Below are 17,592 nucleotides of genomic sequence, written 5' to 3'. Positions count from 1 at the left end.
AATCGGCAGTTTGTTGAATAAGAATTACTAGATATTGTAAACAGTATGTGCATATTATAAATACATTGGCCAACAAACATTTTAAAACAGGTCTCCGGGTGGCAGTCTGGGTGAGATCACGCCAGGATGAGACCCATATTCACAACATTAATTTGACCGTATGTTGGATCCATATAACTTGATGTAGATAATATATTAATTTCAGATTTACAGTAAAATAAACGCACAACCACACATTTAGAGGAGTCAAGGTGGACCTTAATGGTTGTCATGTTTTAAGGAGACCTTTTTGACACGCAATTGGCCAAACACATCATCAACATTTGGCAAAAGTTCTTGAAGTCAGAACTCACTTCCAGAATCAACCAAATTCTTCTCTCAGGTCCCTATTAAGAAACTCTAACATAGTTAAGTAATAATAATATAATATATAATATCATTTATGATATTCTTATAACTATAATAATTTGGTATTATCAGAGCCTGACTACGGAGATCCTATTGAGCCCCATTGTATCAAACTTGGTTGCAGTTCCATTCGAATTCCACTGGGGGTGATCACCTGAGTGCAGATTGAATGGGGGTCTATGGGGCTAGACGGCTAAATGTATCTCTTTCCCCTGCTTGTCGTTGAAATATCGCAGATTTTATTGTTGATTCCGCAAGTTCAATATAGATTATAGTTCAAAAGTCGAATGAATGAGTACTTATGTCCTTTCAATTTCTTACAGTTTGGGCCGCTGTTGGCCGTACACGCTTGCATTCTGATAATGAATGATTTGTCAGGGACGGACTTGCGACTGATTACGACCAGAGACCCCGCTTGATGGCATCTGCAGCTGAAGCAGGTTCAGAAACATCTTCTTAAGGAGGACTTTCCGTCAAAGTTAATTGTTATATATTATATGTGTTAGTATCCTGTATAGACTCTGTCCGCCCTGCTGGTTCTTTGTGGAATTGCATGTTTTTTGTTTGCTTTGCCATGTGCTTTTGTTTTTGTCCTGAACCCGCCCTCACCTGCCTTGTGTTACTCCCTGCCTCTGTCTGCCACACCTGGGCACCGTTTCCCGAAAGCATCGCTAGCCGAAGCGGATCGTGAAATGTGTCGTACGAGCATCGTACAGTTTTCACACCGTTTCCCGAAAGCATCGTTGGTAACGAACGTCGTGAAAACGCTCATAGCTAACAAGGACTCCAGGGATACTCGTAGGATACTAAGAGCATCGTTAGCCTACTATAGCCTCATTGGCGTCACCAGCGGACATTCCGTGTATTGGATGGGTTTTATTTAAACACATCCAATACCACGGAATACCCAGCTGGAGTAATTTCGCAACCAAAAGCAGTTGTTACCGTCGATATATTACTCATAGACGTCAACAACAACATAATTTATTGCAGCAATTTAAAATTCAAAAAATACATGCGCAGCCGAAATGTACCGATCAGACGCCACGTCACAAGGCATATAATAAAATCAAATGATTCCTTTGCTCTTGTGTGGGAGGTCGCTTTCGAGCTGCTCTTGCCGTCGTCCTCTGATTTTAATTCAACCATCGTGGTTAAAATGTCCTCATATTGATCAATGACAGAAGACAAAGGCTACTGTAAACATGCATCATGCTGAGACCAGCGGGTGTCTGAGAATTTCTGCAACCGTTTTTTGCGATTGTTTGCATTAAGCACTGTAGGCGCTTCGGTGAGGCTGTGATGAAGTTCACTATTTATTGGACCGTGTCTAGACAGTAACGAACATCCCTGACCATAGTTGATCGCGTTTGTAGTCTACACTCGGACGTCAACTCATTATTGCATGCGGGTGTCTTCATTCATAAAAAAATCAAAACATTTGGGAGTATGCAATAATACAAATTATTCTAAAGAGGTCAGAGACTCCGTGCGCAGCCCCACCTTCCCCAGTGAACCAAGAAAGCCCGCGCCGTGACGAACGGGGGATTTGACACCCTCGGTTTGACACAGGAAACTTGAGATAAGAAGGTGAAATCGCCGGGCGTGCCAAGCTGCGACTGAACCGGCTTGGCAGCGTGAAAAGACCTATAGCCTACTTCATCCTGCCCAACAATATGGGCAGGATCTAGACAAAGCTCTCCTAATCGGGTCAGCAATAGCCGTGTGTCAATGCCTGGCCTCTGCGTTTGAATGATAATGAATGAATGGAACGTTGCATTTTTAATGTCTACAAATATTCTACACCAGAGAGTGCGCGCCAGTCAATGAAACCTTATGCGGTATCAGATAAAGTCGGCTCTCTTTGCTGCGCAAAGTATGTTCCAGAAATCAGCACATTAAGATAAATGTAGTTGTCACACAAGCTATTTTGGATTTTTGTAATGTGGAATTATTTCAGGGGGGGTAATGCCGTGAAAAAATGTATGCACAGTGCGTTCAGGATTAGGACTGATATAGTATATGTCGGCCTAGGCCTAATCAATTGTGTTTTAATATCTTTAGCATTCGTATTATTGCAGTCTATTCTTTTCATAGACTACTCTGCTGTTGGCCTTGATGGGGGGATATTTTAACCCTTTTTAACCCCATTTTCCTGCGATATTCCTGCGTCCCCCCCTCCTACAGAGCCCGTTTCAGCACCGTGTCAGTGGACAGGTACAATCATAAGAACGTCGTGAGTGCAGCGAACCGTTCATGTTAAGAGGAGTTTCGGGAAACGCTCCAAAGAAATTCACGATGGTTCGCAAGATCCATCGTGAGAATGATCGTACGAGCGAAGATCCATCGTTATCGGGAAACGAGGCCCTGATCATTAGCCTGCTCGTTGTCCTAATTGAGTTTACCCTGTCCCTTTTCTCTCTGCCAATGATTTGTTTTCCCTCTGCTATTTAAGTTCAGCCCACCTGTTAGCCTAGCCTGTGTTGCGTTTCCCAAAACAGTCAGGACGTTAGCATTTTGTCGACTTATTGCTAAGCCCAGTTGTACTAAGCAGCAGCCGAACTACGAGATCTCCAGCTAACATAGCAATTAGCTGACCTCCTCGTTGATTAGCTGCATAGCCTACTTATCAGCTAATACATAGGGATAGAGTCCCATAGCGTTTTCTGAAGGTGGAGTTCGGAGTTGCTCTGAGGCATTCAGTCATTCAGTTTGTGAGGTGGAAGCCTCACAAACTTTGATATTTAGACTACATGCTTGTTATACAGTTGTGGTTAATATTCGCCAACTTGATTGTGTATAGCCTACCTATCCTTTGTATCAACATTAGAAACAATTTTGGAAATAATTGTTTTTTTGGAGAAAACGTCACAAATGTTTAATGACACTGGCGAATTCATCAGAATAGGCACTATCTATGCAATTAAATATAGTTGCTGCAAACGGTTGATACGTTTATGGAAAAAAAGATGATTCAAACAATGAATTTGGTGAGAAATTAGGATATAGATATGGATAAGTAAATAAATTACTTCTCTCCCCAATTGTGTGCAAGGGTTAAATGGCTGAGTGGTTAGAGCACTCGCCCTGAAATTTACAGGTTTTTTTTTTTTGCAGTCGTGGAGCCTTACTTTGCTAATACAATGGAGTTTAATAATTTCCTCCATACTATGAGCTTACTATGTAGGTGAAATGGTTTTGGGGAACACTTTCCTATTAACTGTTGAGTCCCTTAGAGGTAGGTTGCTAAGGAAGTTAGCAACTATGCTTTTGGGAAACGAACCCCCGGTCCTCCCAGACTCTCGTACTTCATTTCATTTGCACAGAGTCTGGACCTCACTTGAAGGCGGGTGTCTGTTGAAGTTTAAAACTATTGGATCTGCCCAGTGCCACTCTGGATCTGCCATAACCAATCGCTAACGTTTGGCCAGGAATCATGTTGCGCGCAGGCTGTAAACAAACCAAACACCGTGCGTGAAGATGTCCGTCAACGAGAGCTGACTTTAAAGGGTAATTCCAGTGTAAAATGGATTTGGGATATGTTTTGTATGATAACGAGTGGAAACGTTCGTTTTGGAGCACAAAAACTGCATATAGACGCTTTCTTCAGTTACACTTACAAAGTTCTCAATGCCTCGTTTTCTATGTTAAGAGCCTTATTATACTACCAAAGAAGTTTCGGGCTACTTTTAGCCTTTTAAGTGGTTTAAAATAGCGATTTAGTTTTTACCATAACCAGTGTCCCCATCGTTCCAAGTTTGTAGCGTTTTGATAGAATCGGCTAAAAACAGCCAACTGAAGAAAGCGTCTATATGCGGTTTTTGTGCTCCAAAACGAACTTTTCAACTCGTTATCATACAAAACATATCCCAAATCCATTTTACACCGGAATTACCCTTTAACGTCATTGTTCTCAGCCACTCCCTCTGTTCGCTGATTGGACGCACAAAAATTGGACAGAGAAAACCCAAGAATATACCGCAAACCCGACTCCTAAGTTTGACCTTTTGTCCTGTCTGCCCTTTAGTTTAAATCCTCAAGAAAAAAAAATAATGTTCTGACAATCGCACCTGGTCTGCACCTGGGTCCTTAGCTGCAACCCCTAACAATATGTATCGATAATGTATATAATATAAATGCATATACAGTATATTATATATATTATATATGCTGAAGTGCCAAAGTGACTCAGAACTTGCTGTAAAGCAGTACCTCTGGCAGTGATGTCATCTTTTTTTAGAACAGATTTTCAGAACCGATATAAATTCAATATTCAGCTGAGTGTATTATCTTACACTCAGTGTATTACCTTTTGAATGCAACTTTCAAATTGCTTGACAAAAAATGACAACTGAGAAAAGTGGAATTTGAGTGTGAAACCCCGTTGACTCCCGTTCATTCTGCACTCACCAGCGAGCGCCCTCGCATGGACAGAGATGTGTTACTGCAACCAGTTCAGAAACCGGAAGTTACCAGAGAGTGCCAGTTCTCTTCATATTAGACATTCTCTGGTATTATCGAACCACGGAAATTTACGCTTTAGCGCAAGTTCTACCAGGAGGACTCAAATCACACGCACCAGTTCGCCAATCACCAATTACCAATCACCTGCCTACACCTGCTTTATAAAGAGTAGTCAAACCTATGTTCTTTGCTGCTTAGGTTTTTCGTTCGATGCTCCCCCTCCCACCCCACCACCACCACCACCACCACCAGGTCTGCCCCAGTCTACCGGTCCAGGGGAAGGCTCTGCCCCTGCTAGTCCAGGCAGGATATGCCGAGTCCACACGTCATCCTGGATCCCTGACGGGGCTCACGCCAAACATTTATCATGCAAAATATTCTCTCTTATGTTATCATTCAAAATAAATCTTTATTCGTGAATGAGTCTTCATGGGAGAACTACTTTTCTCAGCGTATCAACACATCTCCTGGGCGCTCTGGTCCCCCTCCGCCGCCACAGGAGCGGACCTCGTTTCCTCACTTCACCTGCAGACCAGCTGAGTCCAGAACAGCCGCCTCTAATCTAAACATGTGTGCTTTATATTTAAACACATGTAACATGTTTATGCCATTATCAAACCGTACTTTCTGAATTTATAACATTGCTTTGGAGTTCGCATATGGTTGTCCGTGTAACTTTCTGAGCGCAAAATGGAGGCGCTGTTTGGCTGATGCTCTCAATGTCTTTCCCGCCCACGTATTTACGTATCCTACTATGGCCACACCAAGATCCGGCCTACTCTGTCTATGATCGGCCGGGTTGCATGCAACTCAACTGGACGCTTTAGAGCTCTACGGTAACCTCGCTGTGAGCATTCAAGAGCATCACAAAATAACCCTAAACCTTACCCCGTAACCTAACCCTAACCCCTAACCCTAGCAGCTAATATCAAGCCAGTAAAAGCACGGTAGTCAAATCCATATACAGACAGTAGAATCAAAGATAGGGGTGACGTGTGTGACGGACCAATCAGAAATAGTGCCAGGCGTGTCTTTTCGGGGTATTGGCGGGGCCATAGTAGGATTTGTAAATACGTGGGCAGGAAAGACGCTGAGAGCATCAGCCGTACAGCGCCTCCATTATGTGCTCAAAAAGTTACACGGAAAACCATATGCGAACTCCAAAGCAATGTTATAAACGCAGTAAGTTTGGTTTGATGACGGCATAAACATGTTACATGTCTTAAATATAAAGTACACACGTTTACATTAGAGGTGGCTTTTCTGGACTCACCTGTCCCGGTTTCCTGAAACCTTCTTAAAGCCTTATTAACGCTACGTCATTTTTAACCTCTATTTTAAGTTCTACCTTAACATCTTGCGTGTTTCTCTTTGATACGAATCTCTTTCGTGCGTCGTTCATTTGTAAGGTTGGTCTGAATCGCTGGTAGAACCTTCTTAGCACTACCGTAGTGATGTTTCAGCTCCTGCCGCTAGTCGCTGCCACTGTACAGTCAAATCATGAAGAAAATAATTGCTGGAAACACACAAGCTAATTGTTCATTCCAAGTTCGCATCTGTAGCTAATTGACGCCAAATAAAATGGAATGTTTGAATTAAGGATGTAATTGCCTCAATGTCCTCTGCTGTTTCTATATATATTTTTAAATCAGTGTAGGCTATGCTAATATGTTCGCCCATGGTTAGATAAATGTTTAGGCCTTCTAGAAGGATTTCAAGCAATTTTTTTATTGGCAAAGACTGCAATATTTTTTATAACGCTGTGCATGCACCTGCCATTGAAATGGAAAATAACTTTTTTACAGAACTTTTGCCAAATGTTGATGTTGTGTTTGGCAGATGGTGGGTCGAAAAGGTCTTGTTAAAACATGATGTCCATTAGTGACCAAGTTGACCCGACTTAACATTTGGTGGTGCGTTTATTTTACTGTAAAACTGAAATTAATATAATATCCACATCACCAAGCTATATGGATCCGGATACGGTCAAATTAAGGTTGTGAATATGGGTCTCATCCTGGCATGATCTCACCCAGACCGCCATCCGGAGACCCGTTTTAAAATGTTTGTTGGCCAATGTTTTTATGATATGTACATAATGTTTACAATATCTAGTAATTCTTATTCAACCAACTGCCGAATTGGAGTTGGTCGTAAACGAGTCTCGTCCTGACCCTGAGACCAGTTTCTAAAATGTGAGTTTGGCCTTGATTTTATAATATCGGTATAACATATATACTTTACATATAATCTACTTTGATTTATTTAACATTTGGCCGAATTGGAGTAGGTCGAAAACGGGTCACATTACTACACGGCGTCCATAAGTCCGAGAACTTTGACTGTGGTCGACTGAATGTTCGGTGGGTCTTAGCCGAGCCAACCGGGAATAACGGTTCCATTTTACAAAAGCTGCTATGAGTCAGAATGATCATGAAATGTTATAATTATTCATGTTTCCGTTAGACTATCGCAGGGCGATACGGAAAAGTAGCAACGGCTAATCAGGCACATCTGGCACTTAATACACACACTCATTGTATGTTGTATGTCCTGGCACTTAAGAACGCTACTCAGCATTGTGTAGCATCTTATCTTAGCTATCTCTGTTGTGAACGAGGGGATGAGTTAACCTAGTGATGGTTAGTGCTTGGCACTTAGTTCTATGGACATCCTTACTGTACTGACAGCGATAAACTGTTCAAATTGTACTTATTGTAAGTCGCTCTGGATAAAAGCGTCCAATAAACAAATGTAAATGTTAATGTTATCAATCGGTTGATAGGGAAAGTCAACCAAAACAGAAGCTTCTGTTGATGCAAAAATAAGTGATAAATGATTCTCAGGGCCACGTTTTAGTCAGCAAGATAGAGCACTCTTTATTATTTTGATTGGATCCAAATACAACGGGCGCGACACAACAGCTCTGGGTCTTTGATTCCTGGGTGTGTAGGAGAGAGGTGTCCCTGGATGTGTAGTTTGGAGGTGTTGGCCTCTGGTTCCTGGGTGTGTAGGGTGGAGCTTTTGGCCTCTGGTTCCTGGGTGTGTAGGGGGGAGCTGTTGGCCTCGCCCGGTGCTCTGCCTGCGGTCGAGAGGGCTGTCCTTTCTGGTGGGTTCAGCCGGTGGAGGACACCTTCTTTCCGTCGATGAACTCCTCTGTGACCACGCGGTAGGTGGTCTTGGTGGTGGTGCTGGAGCTGGAGCTGCTGCCACTGCTAGGAGAGGGGGAGAAGAATATTATTATGGATTGAGCAAGCCATTAAATCCAGTCACCTCCCTGAATATCAGAGCCTTTTGATTATGATTATCGTGGTTTATTTTGTTGAGTACAAATCGTAAATAAAGAAATACCACCTCTTATATGTTCTTTCCCGTGGGTTTACTTCCCTGTTGACCATTTTTATGTGAATGCATTGCTGTGGTGTCACACGTTTTTAAAGAGTGCCTTAAAGGGGTGATATTCTGCCAACAGGTATGAGTGTGATTATCCATTACCGGCCATTTGAATATCGGCCTTTTACTGTGCCTTAGTGACATCAGAAAGGGGCGTGTCTACCTAGATGTATGATGGACGGATCGGAAACGTTTGCTACGGTCCACTAGGAAGGCGGGTAGACTGATCTATCCAGCCTACATCTAGGTGGACACGCCCACTTGTGATGTCACGAGGACACAGGGAAAGGCAGATCATCGAAGGGCCTGTAACGGCTGACCACACTCACACCTGGTGATGTGACATCACCGCTGTAAAGACCCGCAGCCCGTCCCCTGACCCACCTGGCGTCCCCGTCCAGCAGTCTGCGGTACTCTGCGATCTCTAGCTCCAGGCGCGTCTTGGCGTCCAGCAGCATCTGGTACTCCTGGCCCTGGCGGTCGATGTCGCCGCGCAGGCTGACCAGCTGCTCCTCCAGGCTGGTCACCTGGCACTGGAAGCCCTGCAGCTGACGCGAGTACCGGTTCTCCGTCTCCTGCAGGGTGCCCTCGAGGGACGCTTTCTGTGGTCCGCAGGGAGGGGAGAGGAGGGGGGGAGAGAGTGTTTAGGAGGGGAGAGGAACGGACCAATGTCACCTCTCTTAGGTTCAATAGTGGAAAATACTAACTATGATTACCCTGTCCCTGACCACACCCTAATTAACAAGGGTACAAATATCCCCTGACCACACCCTCAGTAACTACGGTAACCCTATCCCCTGACCACGACCTAAGTAACTAAGGTAACAACATTGCCTGACCACACCCTAATTAACTCAGGTAACCCTATCCCCTGACCACACCCTAAGGTGCGGTCTTCCGCAGACAGCAGTGCACCCACCATGCTGAGCTGTGATTGGAGCTCTATCTGCAGGGACTGCAGCAGGCGGTTGAGGTCTGACAGCTCTGTTTTGGACGTGTTGATGGTTTCTGTGCTCACTGCGACCTCCTGTTTGACTGCCGCCGCCTGCGATGGAATCAAACACAAGGAGCTCAAGATAAACACTTATGCAGATGGAAACACGATGCAGAATCCAGCACGGAGAACATGCTCTGTCCAGTGAATCCTCGGTTCTACCTTCTCTTGGAACCAGGCGTCCAGTTCCTTCTTGTTCTTGGCCGATGCCTGTTCGTACTGCTCACGGATTTCCGACAGGACGGCGTTCAGGTCCTGCGTCGGCCCCGCGTCCACCTCCACGTTCACCTGGCCCGTCATCTGCTGCCGCTGGCCGAGCATCTCCTGGTAGCGCCGGCGGGAGAAGACAAGTTAGAGGCTGGACATGAAATAAGCATCTCCATTGAGCTTCTGAAAGGCTGTGTTTAGGATCAGAGCGTTAGACATGATGAGACACGAGGAGACATGCACGACGGGAGCCTGGCATTACAAACCCACCTCCTCGTGGTTCTTCTTCAGGAAGATCAGCTCCTCCTTCAGCCCTTCGATCTGCATCTCCAGGTCGGACCTGGCCAGAGTCAGCTCGTCGAGCAGCCTCTTGAGTCCGGCGATGTCCGCCTCCACCGACTGCCGCATGCTCAGCTCGTTCTCCCACCTGTGGAGCACAGCGTTAGCGAGGACTACTCTCAGAGACATCTGCTCTCCACACTCAGCCTGCACAGACACGGTGGCTGTCGCTCTCTGGTCCTCTTACTTTGTCTTGAAGTCGTCCGCTGCCAGCTTGGCGTTGTCGATGGCCAGGTAGATGCCTCCATTGACACACGTGGCGCCCTGAATCTAGAGCGGCGGAGAGCAGGGCAAAAGAACGCAGGAGAGGAAAAATTAGTCATGAACCGAGGTGTTCAGGGGAACGGACGGTAAGCAGCGTGAGGCGGAGGTCTTCCTGAAGCTCAGGGGACGTACCTTGTTGTGCAGGTCTGCGATGGTGACGTAGAAGGCAGAGTAGTCTCGGGATCCGGGAGAGGTTTTGTTCTCCAGGAACTGTCGGATCTTCAGCTCCAGCTCGGCGTTGGCCTTCTCCAGGGAGCGCACCTTCTCCAGGTAGGTGGCCAGGCGGTCATTCAGGTTCTGCATGGTGGCCTTATCGTTGGCGCTGACGTCGAAGCCATCTCCTCCTCCTCCTCCTCCTCCACCGAAGCCGCCGCCACCACCGAAGCCGCCGCCACCACCGAAGCCGCTACCGCTGCCGTAGCCTCCACCGCCTCCGGAGCCGAACCCAAAGCTGCCACCGGCGCCACCACCGCCAATGGAGCTCGTGGAGACCCTCATACCGCCGGGGGCGCCGTACACACTCCTGGATGTTCTCACTTGTACACTTCCACCACCGTAGCTACTGAAGCTGTTCATGGCCGCTGTAGGAGAGGAGAACCTGGAGATGAAGAGAGGAGGAGAGAGCGACTGTGCACTCCCCTGCTGCTGCCCTGATTTTTATAATCCCACCACGAGGAGGAGGAGGAGGCACAGACGGGCTGGAGGGAGGAGCTGCCACAGCAGTCCTCCACCTGCCACACACGCCCTGCTGCACCCATACGTGTTTGGAGGGAGGAGAAGAGAAGGAGGGTGGAGGGTGGAGGCTGGGCACCCACCAGCCCGTTACACTGATGTTAACAAGAAGCTGTTGTTGTGTGGTTGGCAGGGGAGGAGAGGAAACACAAACACGACCACAGTAACTCCTGGGACCCTTTTGTTACCGCGTGCATGTTCCCATTTGTAGCCGTCAATGTACGAGAATGCGTTGTTGTCGACCGATTTGCTTAATTATAGGGCTCCATTATGAATCAGCCCCTGGGAGTTGAGCCAGGTACAAAACAACAGCCGGGTCAAACTCCTGTCAGCTGGCTGCTTTTGTTCATTTAAGTCATAAATCTGAAACGGTTTGGCCTTCACCTAGGTTCCTCTGGTGGACTGCCTTCTGTATACATTTATGGTTACATTTACAATAACATTCAGGGCGTTTAGCAGACGCTCTTATTAAAGCTACTTACAATAAGTCCATTTGTCAGCAGAAAGAGAAACAATATATCTCTGTGGGTACAGTAAGGATGTTCATAGAACCGAGTGCCAAGCACTAACTATCACTAGGTTAACCCATTCCCTGTACACAACAGAGATAGCCAGGATAAGATGCTACACAATGCTAAGCACTGTTTTTAAGTGCAAGGACGTACGACATACAATAAATGCATAAGAGGGGTTGGGGGGGGGGGGCCCACATTCATTTGGTTCGTTGGTTTATTTATTTAGCTGCACCTCAAAAGATAACACCTCAAAAGATTCCTGTTAAAATTATTATTAGTACTAGTATGCATTGTCCAAACACATCGCAGACATGGTCCGATGACGACACAGGGAGTTATTAGGGTGGAGTAGAAGAGTCGTAACTCAGGAGCTGGTATCAGGTTCTGAATGTTCAGATCATTCCCCTGATGTTTTTTTCTCTTGGCAGACTTCCCTGGCATTCTCTTCATGTCCAGACCTGAACAACAGCGTCTCAGTAAAGCTTGTTCCATTACATGGGTTTAAGACTCTCCTCATGTCCGCGACCCCTTGCAGATCACCACCGTGGTTTGGACTCATCTCTGGAAACCAAGAGAATTACGCTGGCCTTTACATGATGTTGGCCCTCTTCATAACAAGGACGTTAGTGTTTGCTTTATTGTGAAACGCTCTCATACTGTGGCCTGCTTTAAATGAGCTCTTACTTACACACACGGACACATACACACACACACACAGATACACACACACACACACACAGATACACACACACACACACACAGATGCACACCCACACACACATTGTGCTGACCTACTTATTCAGCCGTCTTCAGGGTATGCAGCTCCTTCTCGTCCATGTGTTAAAGAACCATAAATTATGTCCAAGATGCATTTTACTTTAAAACGCGATATTGTCATGTAGGTCTGAGGGGGACTGTTGGTGAAGATGTTCACCAACCCCTTACCTTAGTGTTCTGTATACTATGCACTCCCTTACCTTAGTGTTCTGTATACTATGCACTCCCTTACCTTAGTGTTCTGTATACTATGCACTCCCTTACCTTAGTGTTCTGTATACTATGCACTCCCTTACCTTAGTGTTCTGTATACTATGCACTCCCTTACCTTAGTGTTCTGTATACTATGTGTAGCGTGGTGCAGAGTGAAGCGACCCTCCACTACACATTTAATTTGAATGTTGTTTATTTTGTTCTGCAAAGAGCAAAAATAGGTATTTTATCAACACAGTTCGCCACACACACCTATTATCTTCACTCAAGTGTGTGTTCTCATTCACTGAACAGATTCACTGTTTTAACACAAAAAAAAAATCATGAACATCTGTACCAACATTCAAAACAATAAATCATGTGACTGCTGTATCACCATTCTTAACCAGTTTCATCATGTATCTATTTTAACCTATTTATGTATTTATTTATGAACTACACGAACAGTCCGGGCTGACCGGCTCATAGTTTTCCTGTTGCTTGCGGTAACTACGCTACCAGTGCTAACTACAGGCTAGCTGTTTTCCGTACGGTACATTGGCTGAGTAACGTCTATAACAACAATACATAACGTTCGAACGGGATCATAAACCAGCACATAACACATTCACCCACTCGTTACACAGCTCTAACTCTCCCTTCTTACCTGCAAACAGCAAAAATAGGTATTTTATCAACACAGTTCGCCACACACACCTATTATCTTCACTCAAGTGTGTGTTCTCATTCACTGAACAGATTCACGCGTGACTTCCTTATTCCTGAACACACCGTGTAGCGAACGGGTCGGAGTTAGGTACTGCATACTGCTAGGAAACTACATTTTTCAGACAATAAACCACTCTTTTCTCACCATAAACACACAGACAATTATTACCACACTCTGAACATGAGCTGTGCTAAATGGAAATCATATTAAACATGTAAATAATAATAATAATTTAGGTATATTAACCCACTGATGGCTCTGTATGCCACATATGCACTCCCTTACCTTAGTGTTCTGTATACTATACATCCCCTTACCTTAGTGTTCTGTATACTATGCACTCCCTTACCTTAGTGTTCTGTATACTATGCACTCCCTTACCTTAGTGTTCTGTTCACTATGAACTCCCTTACCTTAGTGTTCTGTATACCATGCACTCCCTTAACTTAGTGTTCTGTTTACCATGCACTCCCTTACCTTAGTGTTCTGTTCACTATGCACTCCCTTACCTTAGTGTTCCTGCACCTGGATGCCACAGATCAAACCCTGAACAATATGGATCTTAAGGGTTAACTTAGGGCTTCCTTTGAAGTGAAGTTTATTAATTGCAGAGAATGAAACTCTGTTATCTTGTAATAATTTATAATGATGAAATGATGAATCATGTCAGCATGGGTGTGTGTGTGGGTGGCTGTGGGAATTTGTGTGTGTGTGTGTTTGTGTTTGTGTGTGTCTGCGTGTTTGTGCGCGTGTGTGTGCGTGTCTGTGTGCGCATGCCTGTGTGTGTGTTAAATGCAGCTGTGAGAGGTGTGAGAGGCTGAATGCCCTCTGAGGTAATGAGAGGGTGTGGCTCCGAGCCGCTGAATACCTCTCCAGGTGAAAGGAAGCAGGGGAGTCCCCAATTCCTTCGCTGCTCTGGGCGTTCTCTTTGTCTCTGTTGGCACACTGGTATTGAACAGTACATGACTGTACCTCCTGAAGCCTCATCATCTCCCCGCTGATGATATCGTAGCCATGGCCTCCATCGTGGGATTGAAGCCATCCGATGTGGGGATATGATCTCATCGACCAACAGATACAACGCCCTCTTTCTGGGTGTTCTGCCAGCAGGTGGCCATTAAGTTGTCAATCTTACACGAAGCGTCAAAACACACAAGTTGTGTCCATCGCACAGATGCACAAAACGCTCCTTATAATTTAGCTTCCGTCAACATGATTATGGGGCTTATGTCGTGGGTTTAGTTCTGACAGGAAAACATTCCTGCGGCGGATCAGGGGTGTTAAACACACACGACGTTGGATCAGGAGATGAAGTATTGAAACTCACTTTCCCTCTCTCCGGTATCTCCCATCAGAGCCGTCCAGGGCCTTCAGTGACTCACGGTTCGAGTTGTGCGACTCCGCCCTGCTCTTTGTTGTCGCTGCTGTGCAGGTGGAGGCAGGTGGTGTCTGAGTCAAAGGATCACCGGAGGACTGGGGCGGAACACAGCGCTTTGATCTGCTTCCCGTAACTGTTATAAAACGTACGAGGCGTCGGGTGCGCCGAGGTCACCCGGGTACACTGCATGAAGATAAGCACACAAACTACCTGCGCAAATCCATCCAGTCACCGGCCTCGTAAAGGGGTTTAGCTACTGAGACTTTGAAGCAACAGGTTCAGTTTGTCGTGCTCGTTCATGGGATTAGCTGTGTTTGGTAAAACTCTTCTCTGTGCAAACATCACATTAACTAAGATATACATTTACCCTTAGGGGAATTTTCTGAGGCTTTTATTCAAAGCGACAACCATTCATTCACACACGACGCATAGTCTACCACGCAGGGCGACAGCCGGGTCGTCAGGAGCAGTCAGGGGGGGGGCGTCTCGCTCAGGGACACCTCGACACTCCGCTAGGAGGAGCAGGGGATCGAACCAGCGACCTTCCAGTTGCCAGCCAACCTACTCTACCTCCTGAGACACATACCGCCCTTTTATTAACTTTTTTATGCATATTCCAGGGCCTTATGAATCCAAAGAGCCAGGGAAGAACCAAACTGTCCCAGCTGCTGAATGCGGCCCTCGTGGAAGACTTACTTTGGGCCGCCACCTGCTGAGGGTCAATATAGAAATGTGTTCATGAACAGGCAGACACACATTGATAAGCATTCAACTAAAACCAAACCCTAACCCTAACCCCAAACTAAAACCAAACCCTCATAACAAACCCTAACCCCAATACCAAACCATAAAACTAAAACCAAACCCTAACAACAAACCCTAACCCTAACACCAACCAACTAATATCAAACCCTAAAACCTCACCCTGTAACAAAACCCTAACCCTTACACCAAACCCTACAACCAAACTCAAACCCTGAAACCAAACTCTTACCCTAACACCAACCAACTAAATCAAACCCTAAAACCTAATCCTGTAACAAAACCCTTATCCTAAAATCAAACCCTAAAACCGAACACTAACCCTTAACAAATCCAAATCCAATATCAAACCCTAAAACCAAACACTAGCCCTAAAATCAAATCATACAGCTAAAATCAAACCCTAAATCCAACAGTAAACCCAAAACCAAAACCGAATCCTAAAACCAAAGCCTAAAACAGAACCCTAAAACCAAACCAAGTTGAGTGCACCACCCATCTCTGCTCCTGATGCCTACCCCACCCACCTCCACCCCTACAGCCTGCAGGCCTTGAAGCGTGAACACATGAACACAGGGGCCGTGCGAGTCCTCACAATAAGGTCTGAATTCTCACACCTGGTGAGTGAATGTGGCGTTATGCTTGGGTTGTGGGTGGAATAGGCTACGACTTGATCGGGACAAAAGCTGAAAAATCACAAAAAAAAATAGGCGCTAATATCTTCATATTTAAACCACAGAGTTCAGTAAGTTTTATTAGTATTTTGAACTTCTTTCCTTGTTTTCCAGAAAGAAAACAATGATTTCTGAGGATTGCTCTGCAATTAATTCTGACATTTGGCAACTTTGTCCTGGTGTATCCTGTGTGGACTATTTTAGAAGCAGATGGTTTATGTTACGTGCAAAAACATGATGAAGACCGATTATCAATTTATTTTTTGATGGGAATAAAGCTTCTCTAACCCACCGCACTCAGCTTCTCAGCTTCTGATGACGGATTTGTGAATCAAAGGCAAGTCTCAGCACATCGACTGGGAAAGGGGTTTGAATAGGACAACAGGACAACACCAGCCTTCAAATACACATACATATATATTGCCAAGAAGCATTGTTCCCACAGATAAATAAAATCCTTATTTTTTGTGCTAAGTTTATATATATAAACTTAGCACAAAAAGTACGAAAATTTCCTTACTTTTTAATATATTTTAATATATATATAAGAGCTGTCAGTTTAACACGTTATTAACGGCGTTAACGCAAACCAATTTTTTTTTATCGCGCATTTAACGCTCTTTTGGCTTGGCAAACGTTGTAGTTTTATCACCTGCTGTCTAGCAACAACTAGTCACGTTAGAAAAACTACAACACCATACCGGATCTAGCTACACCGGAAACCAAACAACAAGCGCACCGCACAAACTTGTTGGGGCGAGCAAGGACACGGAGCGGGTGAAAAACTCCTTAAAAGTGTGTGTGTGTTTGTGTGTCACTCTGTTCGAGCCTATGGGGTTTTCAAAAGGAACACGGTATGTTAGTTACTATAGAAACATATGCTCTGAATCAAACCTGGTCGGAGCATAACCCGGTTTTGGGTATTTAAACCCGCGTTCACCGCAGATTTCATGTGTTCACAATGGCACGCCCTTTTGATGAGAGGCCTGTTGATATCGGATCGCAAATTATTCGTGCAATCCACCGGGAGCGATTAATAAGACCACGGCTCGACATCTTGGCATATCCGGATGACTTTTTGCTCGAGAGATATAGATTCTCGCACAAATCTTTAATATATTTAAATAGCCTTCTCCAGCCTTACATAGCCATCACTACCAATTGAGGACCTGGCCTCAGTTCAATCCAGACTATTTGCGTTGCCCTACGTTTTTTGCAAATGGTAGTTTTCTCTATAATGTTGGAGCTGAACACATCTCAGTCCTTTCAGATGACCCATCCACGTCCGGACCAAGATTTTCATCGGCCTCCTATCATACAAAGAGCAATATTGGCTAAGTACTATGCCGAGAGGCGCTTACAACAGAAAGTATAAAATAGTCCTAACAGACTTATATCCACTGGAGAATGTTCGATCGTAGCCGGCGGCTCCATTACAAGCACTAATCCATCTTGATCTGTGAAGTTGATGAATTGTCACTTTTAGGTTTTCTACCCAGTTGCCAAAAAAAAACATTTGTAACATTTGTGCTGTGGCACGCACACGGTTTGCATGTGTTAATTCGAAGACAAACAACATTAGAATACAAGAAAAACAGAAAAACCTAGGTTGACCTCCATTCAACCAGTGGGGTACCCTCACATGCCCCTGACTCTCTGAGGAGGTATCTCCAGGTACCCCCTGTGCCAGGGCGCCCTGAATTTATGTCTATTACCAGCTCCTCCACCGGGTCAAGACAATTTGAGGGCCAGATCAAGTCTGC

At 45.2% G+C, this 17,592-nt stretch overlaps 1 protein-coding gene across 2 annotated transcripts; it reads right to left on the bottom strand.

Annotated features, from left to right (window-relative positions):
- Positions 1-7,725: 7,725 nt before the first annotated feature.
- On the bottom strand, positions 7,726-10,712 carry LOC307071208 (keratin, type I cytoskeletal 50 kDa-like). Of its 2 annotated transcripts, none has more exons than XM_079730143.1 (7): positions 10,202-10,712; positions 9,993-10,075; positions 9,737-9,893; positions 9,422-9,583; positions 9,185-9,310; positions 8,650-8,867; positions 7,726-8,087 (listed from the first exon to the last, which is right to left on the bottom strand). In XM_079730143.1, exons 1-7 carry the CDS (start codon positions 10,643-10,645, stop codon positions 7,988-7,990), a joined length of 1,290 nt encoding a protein of 429 aa, XP_079586269.1. In that variant the 5' UTR covers positions 10,646-10,712; the 3' UTR covers positions 7,726-7,987. The 2 variants fall into 2 exon arrangements, with proteins under 2 accessions (XP_079586269.1, XP_079586270.1); XM_079730144.1 differs by having other exon boundaries at positions 7,726-8,084.
- Positions 10,713-17,592: the final 6,880 nt, after the last annotated feature.

Source organism: Pollachius pollachius, assembly GCF_949987615.1.
Source record: "Pollachius pollachius genome assembly, chromosome: 2".
Taxonomy (NCBI): domain Eukaryota; kingdom Metazoa; phylum Chordata; class Actinopteri; order Gadiformes; family Gadidae; genus Pollachius; species Pollachius pollachius.
The sequence above is the reverse complement of the archived record's forward strand: the minus strand, read 5'-3'. Positions and strand labels throughout refer to the sequence as shown.

Bases quoted from the DNA above. Each gene is read 5' to 3' on its own strand.
- LOC307071208 (XM_079730143.1), bottom strand. From the start codon at position 10,645: ATGAACAGCTTCAGTAGCTACGGTGGTGGAAGTGTACAAGTGAGAACA. The intron at 10,076-10,201 runs GTACGTCCCCTG...CCGCCGCTCTAG, and splicing joins TCGCAGACCTGCACAACAAG to ATTCAGGGCGCCACGTGTGT. The intron at 9,894-9,992 runs GTAAGAGGACCA...TGTGCTCCACAG, and splicing joins GCGGACGACTTCAAGACAAA to GTGGGAGAACGAGCTGAGCA.